Source organism: Miniopterus natalensis, chromosome X, assembly GCF_054644295.1.
Source record: "Miniopterus natalensis isolate mMinNat1 chromosome X, mMinNat1.hap1, whole genome shotgun sequence".
NCBI lineage: Eukaryota > Metazoa > Chordata > Mammalia > Chiroptera > Miniopteridae > Miniopterus > Miniopterus natalensis.
The window spans coordinates 96,333,016-96,345,277 of record NC_142103.1 but is presented as its reverse complement, the minus strand read 5'-3'; the positions used below and the strand labels follow the sequence as shown (position 1 = coordinate 96,345,277).

The 12,262-nt window shown below is 44.8% G+C and overlaps 1 protein-coding gene across 1 annotated transcript in view; it reads right to left on the bottom strand.

The window, feature by feature from the left end:
- The window catches only part of MAP7D2 (MAP7 domain containing 2), a 93,267-nt gene extending 88,060 nt beyond the window's left edge, over positions 1 to 5,207 (bottom strand). The window contains exon 1 of the mRNA XM_087829371.1: positions 5,081 to 5,207. Coding sequence (XP_087685497.1) covers positions 5,081 to 5,207 — 127 coding nt within the window. The remainder of the gene's footprint in view (positions 1 to 5,080) is intronic.
- Positions 5,208 to 12,262: the final 7,055 nt, after the last annotated feature.

Here is a 12,262-nt window from a genome sequence, read left to right as displayed (position 1 = left end):
AATGTTTCTATCTCTCTCTCCCTCTATCTTCCTCTCTCTGAAATCAATAAAAAACATATTTTTTAAAAAACTGGCCCTTCACCAGAGTTAGTTTGACAGACACTGGCCTAGACTATAAGAGAGAATTTTCCATGGGCGTTCCAGAGTGATGACTGAAGAGCCCTAATCCTCAGTCATGCCCAACGCAGTGTCCCACAACAAGAAAGAGTACTAAGGAGATCCCAGACCCCAACAATAAAGGCTGGCGTAGAGAGGATGGGAGGCTAACTCCTAGCAAACCAGAAATTCTGTTAAATGGAACTTCTCTTCTTCTAAGCACTTTAGTTAATAACATTTTTGCTATAAGAAATGAGGGTCTTCATCACCTTTGGGGAGATAAACAACTGTGTACTAAGGAAAAGGCACATGAAATTCTCATAAAATGTGGATCGACAGTACTGAGCTAGATCTTGGGAGGGGTACAGGAGACATGGGCAGCATGGTCCATGTATGAAAGGAGTTGGTTATAATGCGTCTGGGAACGCACAGTAGTATAGATGCAAAACTACTTCACTCTGGAGTCAATCACACTTGGGTGTGAGGTCTGACTTGCCACTTACTGTGTGACCTTGAGCGAATGACTTTAACCTTTAATTTCAATGGACTTACCTGTTGCACTAGAGAATCTCCCAAAAGAGAGAGATTCCTCTTCTCCCAGTAGGCGCTTACCACTCCTCACATCAGGGAGAGGAGTCTATTTCCCCTCCCCTTGAATGTGGGCTGGCCTTGTGACTTGCTTGGAACACTGAGTGCAACAAAACTGACACTCCTGGACTTCCAAGCCAGGCCTTAAGAGAATTGGCAACTTCTGCTGCCTCACTCTTTTTTTAAAAAAAATTGTTTTTATTGATTTCAGAGAGACAAAGGGAGAGGGAGATAGAAACATTAATGATGACAGAGAATCATAGATCGATCATACCCTGCATGCCCCCCCACCAGGGATTGAGCTGCAACCTGGGCATGCGCCCATCTGGGAATTGAACCTCGACCTCATTCTTGAAGCCCAGCTGCCACACTATGGAGTCCAGGACAGATTCCCTGGACCATGAGAGGCCTTCAGAGAGACTTCAAGCCCACTGACCTCCCAGATGACTGCAAAGGCAGGAGCCACTCAGCTGACACCACAGGGACCAGAAGAACTGCTCACCACTCATCTGAACCCAACCAATCCCAGAATCCTGAGAAATAAGCTTGTAGTGGTTTGTTACACAGGCAGAGATAACTAAAACATCTCTAAAATGAGGATTAAAACAGAATAAAGCCCTAGCCAGTGTGGCTCAGTTTGTTGGCGCATAGCCCCGTGCACCGAAGGGTCATGGTTTTTATTCTCAGTCAGGAACATGTCCAGGTTGCGGGTTTGATTCCGGTTAGGGCACGAAGGGGAGGCAACAGATTGATGTTTCTCTCTCACATCGATGTTTTTCTCTCTCTCTCTTCCTCTCTCTAAAATCAATTTAAGAAAAATTTTCAAAGGGTATTTGTGCCCTAGCCAGTTTTGCTCAGTGGTTAGAGTGTCAGCCCTTGGACTGAAGGGTCTCGGGTTCAATTTCAGCCAAGGGCATGTACCTTGGTTGCAGTCTCAGCCCAGGTCCGGGTGTGTGCAGGAGGCAGCCAATTGATATCTCTCTCTCACACTCTCTCTCTCTCTCTCTCTCTCTCTCCCCCTTCTACTCTCTCTAAAAAGCAAATAGAAAAAATATCCTCAGGTGAGGATTTAAAAAAAAAAGCCGTAAAGTTTTGTGGGGCATAAAGTAAAATAATGTGTGATGAGCACAGTTGCACATCAGTGCTTGACAATGAGCGGCGGTTACTATCTGAGGAGCTAGAGTTACCACAAGTGCAGGAGGTGACTGCAGACTTCTCGGGAGGCACTTTCAGGTTCTGAGGGCTTAGCGCCCTGAGCGACGGCACAGAAGGTGAAAGGGAAGGCTTAACTTGGACTGTGAGGAACCTAGAGGAAGTGAATCCCCGAAGGGAAAAGGGAACAGGGGGCATTTCAGGCTGAGGGGAGCACAGGACCTATGTGACACTGAGGCAGCATGACAGCGGAGATCTGGTGATCCTACCTGCTGGCTAAAGGTATGTAAGCAGATCCAAGCAACAGGCGCTTGCTCCTGCGTTACACAGTGCATATAACACAAGCACTAAAAAGAACAGCGCATTTGAGCATCTCCACGGGGGAGAGGTAATTAAAAAGAAAAAACATTACTGGAGGATAATGGGAACACACACTGGATTTCAATATGAGAAGAAGCTGTTGCTAAAGGAAACAACCAGAGGTAGTCCGTTGGAGCCTTCTACAGCAGCTCCCAGGAAAACCACTCACCAACTCACATCCAGGAAAACTTCTTCCCAACTCATCCATCCCCCAACGTGCCCACACGAAATAGTCAGAGAGCCCACATATCGAAGGTCTTTCCATCTTTTCTAGTCCTCACAGCACTCAGCACAAACTTAGGAACAAAGGTTGGCGTTCAAGAAATGCAGGGTTGACTCTCATTAGGAATGATATGGATTCTGGGGTGGATTATAATAAAACCTCAATAACCAAGACTTTTCTGAGGATGACATTTTTCTAAGTACGTGACTTCATGAACCCTCAAAAGAACAAACCACAGTACTACCTGGCACCAAAACTGAACACTCCAATTTTTCCACACCAACCCGACTGCACACAGAAGTTTATTATTTTAAACTTTCACACACGTCTTTCCATATTTCCAATTTCAAATGAAGGAAAATGGCTTTAAGCTAATCTTGCTATCAGTAGTGAGTGCATTAAATGGTTCTACAATAAAGTTTCCAACTAGAACTTGGTAAGAATGCCCCATTAAGTTCCTTCAAATAAATTAAAATCCCAGATAAATTGTAGGCCCAACCATACAGCCGCTCCCTGCCTCTAAACACTGAAATAACCTATTATTTAAACTCCCAACAAAATAAAAATGTGAACTTCAACAACTTCCCCTTTCCAAAGTTTGATTCTACTAGGTCCCCCTCCCCCACAGCTTGCTCTGATGGGTGAGCGGGTGGTGAGGGGAACCAAAGTTTTCACCCCATAACGTGCCTTTTGGGATACTGATTTAAACTGGTTATTAAGGAAAAAAACCTTGCCCACTGGCATGGCTCAGTGGTTCAGAGTCGACCCATGAACCAGCAGACGACGGTTCAGGGCACATGCCCAGGTTGCGGGGTTGACCCCCAATAGGAGGTGTGGAGGAGGCAGCCTATCAATGACTCTCATCATTGATGTTTCTATCTCTCGCTCCCTCCCCCTTCCTCTCTCTGAAATCCATTAAAATAAAAACAAAAGAAACAAAAACCTTTGACCACCCCCCTTCCTGCTTAAAAAAATTCAGATTGAAAAACCTGCTCCAAGAAGGGAATCAGCATAATCACGACTTGGCCACATATGAATTAGCACATGTGATGGGCAGGAAAAAATCTAGCAAAGTAAGCTTGCCTTTGTGTCCCACTGTTTCTGGGTGGCCCAGCAAGAATTTGTTTACCATATGTTTGCTCTTTCTCCTACCTGTGAATTACCTATTTCCCTTTCGTTATCCTGCGCCCTACCCCCACCCCTTCTCCTTTGTCCAGAATCCCATAGAAGCCTTAACTGCCCAAGGCCGCATTTGGAGTTTCATATCTTATGACACCCTGGCATGTAGATCTGTAATAAACTTTGTGTATTTTCTCCTGTTAATCTGTCTCTGTTAATTTGTTTATTAGCCCAGCTGGAAGAATTTAGAAGGTGGGAGTAAAGTTATTTTTTTACACCCCTCACAGTGTGTTCTGGGTCCTTCCCTAGCAGATGCAGCCGAGTTTCTCAAGCAAAATGATGAAAACAGAAGTACATATTTATAGTATTTATGTCACTATCCTGATATGTTTGTTAAATTCTGCCTTAAAAATATGCGTGATGAAAAACGCAAACTGGGAAAGAATTAAGTCTCCTCCTCCTTCTATCAATGATGCAAATGGAGGCTCAATCACAAATACTACCCCCCACCCCCCAATGAAAAGCATGTTTTAAGTGACTAAAGAACATTTCCCTTGATTTGTTTCCCTTCCTCGGTACACCTTATATAAAATAATTAGATCTTCGCTATGTGATAATTCTTCGAATCCTAGACTTAAGATCCGTGAGCTTTTGTGGCACGCATGTTACAATGCAGCAAAATTTTTTTTTAAAATAGCTCACATTAACTTTAAAAAAAGGCGTTTCGAAGAAAACCCATATGAAATCAGTTTCCACGTTGCTTACACCGCCACACTACCTGCAACCACTTTATGGAACCTCAGAAGACGCGAGACCTGCTTGTCTAAAATCCTGCCAAATGTCCTCAAAACCTCGCCCTGCTCCGCTCATTTCTAGGCAGCCAGTCCGGGGCCAGCCTGCCCTCCGTGGGTCCTGGCAGCTGCAGCCTCGCGGGCTCCGAGGGACACTCATTCCGCGCGCTCCCACGTGAGGGGGCCGCGGCCCCGCAGACCCCAGGGCAGCCCACGCCGGCGGCACGGGAACCGGCCAGGGGCTCGCTCCCGCCTGGCCCTGCCAGTGGGTGACCCACGAGTCCTGCCCCCGGGGACGCCGCAAAGCGCGCAGCTGTACCACCTTCGCGTCGGGCTGCAGCAGGCGCTCCCGCGCCTCTCTAGAAGCAGAGTGGGCGGGCGCGCAGGCCCGGGCGACCCCCGCAGCCCGCTCCGGCCTTCCCAGTGCCCTCCACGCCCGCCGCTCACGAGGAGCCCCTCACCCCGGGCATCAAACGTGGGCCTCGGCGCCCCACGTCAAACACACTTGCCACCCATCCTGAGCCACCCCCAAGCTCGCTCACTCACTCAGGCCAGCCGAGGGGGACCCTGCCACCGCACCGCAAGGGGCGCGGCCCTCGATCCGGTGCCCAGCGGAACCCAGGCAGGAGAGGAGCGTCGATCCTACCTCCGCCCCGCGCCCTCCGGAGCCGCAGCCCCGCGCCGCCCGCAGCGGGTCCTCCCCGCCCCCGGGGGCCCGCAGCCCAGGCGCCCGCCGAACCCGGGGCCCCACCTGAAAACCGATGGCTGGGCGGCGAGGTCCGCACGGCGCTCGGTTCGGCCATCTTCCCGGGGAGCGGGGAGCCCCGCGTAGTCCCCTGCGAGCCGGCTCCCGCGCCACAGCCGCCGCCGTGCTCCATCCAGCTGCGCCGGCCGCACAGGCCCACTGCCCGCCGCCGGGGCCGCTGCGCCGCTCGGCACCGGACCCGCACGCGCCCCCACACGCGCGCGTCTCACACAGCCTGCGCACTCGCCCTGCAAGTGCGACGTGCGCACCGGTTCTCAAGCCGCGCAGGCGCGCCGCGTGCACGTGCGAAGTGCTCACCGGTCCTCACGCAGCTGGCGCGTACCTCGGGCACTTGCACTGTGGCCACCAGCTCTCGCAGCGCGCGCACATAACGCGTGCACGTGCGATGTGCACACGGGTCTCCGTACAGTTCGCCCGCTCACACGACGTGCACACACCAGTGTAAACACACCTCTCCATACAGTGCACACACTCAAAGTTATACACACAGGATGCAGTTTCTCACACACCGTGTGCACGAACGCTCTCGCCCAGGGCGCACATGTTCTCACACACCGCGCAGCACACACGTCTTCACACGGCTCGCATGCGTGCACCCACACTAGGCGTCCGCACACATACTCAGCGCTGCAGCTCTGGAACCGGTTTCCGGTCAGGGCCCCTTGGGCCAGCGCCAACGTGTGCGGACGCGGTGGGCTCTCCCCACAAGCAGCTCGGGTCCAGTTCTCCAGAAGCCCTGCTGGCCGGCGCTAGGCCCCCCTCACCCCAGCGGGCCGCGGCCACCCGGAGCCTGGCTCCAGCGAGCCAGCCCGACGACCTTCAAGGAAGGGCAGCGGCACCGTCTGGCCGACTTCGCCCTGCAGCCGTGCCCCCCGCCCTGGCTGACTGCGCCCCAGAGCTACTCAGTGGTTCCTTTTCTCCGGAGGCGCAAACAACAGACATCTCGGGGAGGAGGACCTCTCTGGGAAGACACAGAGCAGCTGTTAAACGTGTACTCGTGTGTGTGTGTGTGTGTGTGTGTGTGTGTGTGTGTGTCTTTCCCCTGGGCACCCTTTACCCCTGTCACGAGCATTTATCATCTTTTCAAAATCATACATATTGAGAAAGACATCTTTGTAGAGCCAGCTCAGGCCTCCAGGGTTCGCCCAGGTGTACCTGCCAAGCGATAACGCATCGCAGCGGAGCCCCAGGCTGCACCTTTCTCTGTTGGGTGGTGACCAGCCCGCTGAGGTTCTAACGCCCACCCTTAGGGAAGGGAGGAATACATGATTAAAAAGCCGAAGTTGAATAAAGGTACAAGATTTCTTTGGGGGATGATGAAAATGTTTTAGAATTAGATTATGGTGATGGTGACGCTGGTAAACTTTATGGTACGTAAATTATACAATTAAAGAAAAAACCCAAGCCAAAACCCTCAGGAACCGAAAAGCTTGGAGACTCCCTTTGCGGCACAAAAATATGATGAATGTGTTCATGACGCTCCCAAAGGTGTGCCCGGAGTAGGGCGAGACTGTGGTGAGAAAGCTGGAAGGGAAGTTTAGACACAATTGAGCAGGTGAGCGGGCATGTGGGGGCTGGTCCCTTGGCTGTGAAGAAAGCTGTTTCTAAGTTAATTCGGTCGTGGGAGCTGTTTTCTCCCCCCCCCCCCCCCTTCTTACAGATCTTGAATCTGTAGTTCATCCAATTTTTGAGCTCATTCATGGCTTGCTGACATGTCAGAGTAGCATCCCTCTCCAGTTTTACTCTATTTATTCCTCTTTTTCCTTTCTATTCCACTCCATCTTCTTTCTAGTAATGGACACCTCCTCTGTTTCCTAGTTTTCTGCTGTATTTTTCAAACATACATTGTGAAGATATACATGGTTTTAATTTATAGAAATGATATTTCACAACAGTTATGACTTTGTTTTTCCTTGCTTGGGATTGTTTTCAACATCTACCCATTGCAGCTGTATATACAAATCTATCAGAAATAGATTAGCCATGCATTCTGGTTTACTCTTCTGAAAATTGCCTAGTCGATCCTTGTCCATCTTTTTATTGGACTACTTGCCTTTTTCTGTTGATTTCCAGGAGTTTCCAGTATTCTAGATAATTCCTTGTGGGTTTAAAAAGGTTGCAAATATTTCACACTAGTCCCCTAACCTTTTCTAAGATTAGCAAACCGTCTTAATATTTATGCCAAAACCAACCCATTTAAAAGCTTCTTATATAGAAGCAATCTCAAATTTATAGAATTTTCAAGAATAAGAGTTTACAAAGAATAGTCATATACCCCTTATTGAGACTCACCTATCATTACCGTTTTACTCCATTTGTTTTATCATTTGTACTTCTATCTATATTTCTAATATTGTTTTGAAAGTTGCACACATATGCTTGGCCCTTTACCCCTAAACATTTCAATGTGTATCTAAAAATATTCTCTTGTACATCCACATTAGTTATCAACTTCAGTAAGTATAACATGGGTACAATTTTATCTAATTGGCTTTCTCCACTGTCGAGGTTCTATTTTTCTCTTGCAATTTACAGGCAATCTGTGGGGAGGCACTTTAAGGCCATGCAAATATCCTACTCCTTATCAAAACCTCCCCCTAGATTTAGCATTTATTGATAGTTCTTGCTTGACCCAATCTTTCCCATGGTCACAAAATAAAATCTATCATTTTTTTCCTCTATGGTTTATGCTTTAAGAGGTCTTTTCAAAATACAGATGTAAAAGGTCAAATTGTGGGAAGCTTATTGCAGCCCTTAAACCTCAGTGGAGTTGAGAGTCAAGGGGGAAACTCAAACTGTAGCATTAGGTAGTTCGTAGAAGGAAATAAAGATGAAAGAGGTCTTGTTTAGTATATACTTCTCCAGCCCCAAGATAGTCCGTTTTCCTCCATTATATTTACGTTAACTCTAAAGCAATTGTATTTCCTGTATACGGTATGATAGATCCATACTTACTTTATAAAGTTGTTTTCCCAGCACCATCTATTAAATAATCTATCCTTTCCCCAATGATTCTGAAACAAAGCATTTATCATATATCACAGCCCCATAGGTACATGAGCTTAATTTTGAGTCCTCCATTCTGACCTTTTTGTCTGTTATGGAATCTATTATTACTATGGCTTATGGTGTGACTGAATAACTGATGGGGAGTTCATGTTTTAGAATTCTTTTAAAAATTCATAATTTCCATATGAACTTACTTTACAATCAGTCTACTCCCTCCCAATCCTGCTGGAGTATTAATTGGAACCTATATTAAAGTCAGATTAATTTGTGGAAAATTGGCATCTTTATAAGATCATACCATCTATGAGCACATTTCTATTTAAGCCATGTTTAAAAAATGAGTTTGGGCCCTGGCCAGTGTTGCTCAACTGGTTGAGCTTTGTGTACTGTAAGGGTCGCCGGTTCAGTTCCCAGTCAGGGTACATGCCCTGGTTGTGTGCGGGAGGCAGCAGATTGATGTTTCTCCCCCCACCCTTCCTAAAATCAATAAAAAAATTTTAAAAAGTTTGCTAGGCTTTTCCCATTAGGTTAACCTCATAGTTGAAGGGTTATCTTAAAATCTGTACCCAGTCATCCAGTGCAGTATTGTCCAATTTTTTTTCAGAGTCCCTTCATAGCAGGGGTCGGAAGCAGGGCTTGTGGGCCAAACGAAAGCTGCCACCTATTTCCGTTAATAGTTTTACTGGGATGCGACCACACTCACCTGTTTACATGTCTACAGCTGCTTTGCCCTACAACGGCAGAATGGAGGAGTTGTAACAGATGATATGGCCTACAAAACCTAAAATATTTACTACCTGGTCCTTTAGACAAAATTCACCAGTTCCCACTTTACACCTAAAATCGAAATTCCCAAGTAACTTTTACAAGTTAATGGTGGTGGGTGTTAAGTCTTCCAAAACTCTTTAATTCTCACTTAAAAGCACAAGCGTAATATTGGCAACACTGTCAGTTGTCTTTGCAATGACAAGTTCTCTTGTGGGCTGTGTCTATGATTATGGATGTATCAGAAAATTTTAAAATATTAGTTCAAAAAGAAACCCAATGCTTTTAACAACATACATTTAGTGAAAAGTAACAAAAGAACAAAAAAAAATGAGGCAGTTTCATGGTTTTTGCAAATCTCTTTATTGTCTTGACAGAAGACAGTCTTGCACCTGCTTTAGTATTCAGTATGTTGCAGAACATTATTTCGGTTAAAGCGTACGAAGAAAATCTGGCCTCAGAGGTATATAGTTGGAAAAGGGAAAAATAATTTAATAGCCTTTTCAGATAACTGTGTATGTTCTTCGATACTATACCCAATCTTGACAAATAATTTCTTAAAGGTTACTTGCAATGTGAAACCTAACACTGAATCAATGATGTTTTCATACTATTAAATTAAAACCCACTGATCATTTAGAAAATATTGGCTAAGCCATGAAGATCTTCCAAATGTTAACACATTTCATTCTACAATATTTAAAAAGTCACATTTATTACCATCACTGATCTCTTCAGAAGTCTTCACTGTGAAACTGTCAAGCTAGTGGTAGCAGATACTAGTTTTCCAATTTTCAGTTTTCACTTGAAAGCTCAAATTTTATCACTACCAACAAATGCTGTCAATTGTTTTCCTTGAAGTGACAGGCTCATTTTATTCACTTGTGAGAAGATGTTGACCTCAAACCAAGTTTGAAAAACCAGTCAGTTCTTTCAAGTAAAAATGGTGTTCCACGAAAAGCAGTGGCCAGTTTAGTTTGTAACGGAAATAATCACTCAAGTATTTTTCCTTGAGACAACTGTACTTCCCAAGATGTACAGAAGTGCTTTATGTAGCACTTCCTATTTTGTCACATGAAATACTAAAAAGATGTGTACTCTGCCCTGGCCAGGGTGGCTCAGTTAAGCAGAGTCCTGCGCACCAGAGTCACTGGTTTGATTCCTGGTCAGGGCACAGGCCCAGGTTGCAGGTTTGGTCCTCAATGGATGTTCCTGCCCCCACCCCCCCCCCAAGTCAATAAAAACAGCCCTGGCCAGTGTGGCTCAGTTGGTTGAGCATCAGCCAATGCACCTAGAGGGTGCAGGTTTCATTTCTGGTCAGGGTGCATGCCCATGTTGTGGGCTCAATCCCCAGTAGGGGGCGTGCAGTAGGCAAGCTGATCCAGGTTTCTCTCCCTCCCCTTCCCCTCTCTAAAATCAGTAAACATATTTTTTTAAAAAAAGTGTACTCAAGGGCTAGATTCAATGAGATTTTTATTGCTTGTCAGAAACAGTCTTAGGTAAAATTGATTTTTAAAAAAACTGAGTTTCTGTTTGCTTTAGGTAGATAATCTTTATCAAGTTAAGAAAATTCCAATTATTCTTAGATTTCTGATATTTAAAATCATAAACTATGTATTGGACTGTATCAAGTTTGCAAAAAATCCAATCAATTCTATACCCGACAGTCCAGTGGATCAAATCAGCAATGGGACTTGACTCAGACTGTCCCCACTTTCTGATCTGCCATTATCAATGGGAGTTAAATGAAGCCTGGATTGGAACAGAAAAACACTGGCTTTTTATTTTTTCTTGATTAAACTCACATTTATTTTCAGCATGCCTGTATCTGTGACAAGCGAGCTTGAACTCTAACACTGGCTTTTTAAAAGTGAGCAAGTTGCCCAGAAGATAAATATCTACTTCACCTATGTATAAAATAAGGTCCGTTGAATGTGATTTTGGCAATTTGAGGTCATTCTGGACAACTGATTTGACATGAGAAAAATGCCATCTTCAGCACAGGTGTGTAACAAATTTACTCACCCAGAAAATGCAACCCCATATCTGAAGTCTGATTGAATGGATTTAACTGACTCAAATAACCAGAAACACAAAAATAAAAAACATAAGTACACATTCCCCTCATATATCACATGTAATTTTTAAAAAATCAAATTTTCAGAAAAGAATCATCATAAAAAGTTTTAGTTTAAAATGTCATTACGTTTGAAAAGAATCAATTGCATACAGTGTTGCAAGTTATTTCATATTTTATTTTCTAATTGCAATTATTTTGCATCTGATTTTTTTTACATAATCCCACATGATGGAAAAGGAAACCTCCAAATCTAGTCAGTACTAATTAGCTTTCATGAATTTATAAATAAAAAGGATGTAAAAGGACTCATTAAAGACGTAAGAGTGAAATATGACCAGAGCTATCACTATTAATAACGATAAACTTTCTCTTAAAGAAATATAGAGCAATGGTATTTTGCAAAACATCTTCAAGCAATTTGGAGGCTTCCAACTGTCAGTCTTACACTGAGTTAAATGAGGGTGGTAGCAATTATTTTAAATAGTGTCGACAAGAATATACAAATATATATTCTACCTATACGTTTCTTTTATTATAGGAACCCAAAACTACAAGTAAAAGAAATGGTAAATAGGGAATATACGCCGTGCATATTCTATTTTACACAATCCTGGATATTGAGTGAGAAGCGGTGGACACTAATGTAAGTGCATTACATGTATGAACACAAACTCTTAATCCCCAACAATTCTGATTCTGCAGGTACTGTTCTCATCAGCCCCATCTTATAGGTGAGGAGCCTGAAGCTCAAACAAGCTGAAGGTACCTGTGGTCACCTGCAGGTAAAGGAAAGAGTGGGGTTTGGGACACAGGCCCATGCTCTTCACTCCCCACCACATTGCCTCCTAAGTACTGGCAGCGGGGCGGGACACAAACACAGACACACACAGACACACAGACACACAGTCCAACACACTCTCCAAATTCCTTGGTTCTCTATACCTGAGAGGCTAGTGTCTTATCACACTTGTAGTAAGACTTAATTCAGATTGTGTACTTTTTTTCTGAATAGAAAGAAGAAGAGCCAGGATAAAAATGATGGTAGTTTAAGGTAAATCAAAAACACGAAGTGGTGTTTGAGAGCTCAAGGGAACTTCCCCTTGCCAAGCAGGATAAAGATCTAAACACCCCAGACCAATGCAAATCTTTTCTATCTTTATGACAGTCAGGTAACATCAAGAACCTCACTTTCATTCTGATACTTTAACAGTCAAGCCACAGTTAATACTGAATGTTGTTAAACCTGTACATAATACAAATAAAGTATAAATCCAGCTAGGTATTCTATTTGAAACATGCTTTTACCTAATTGA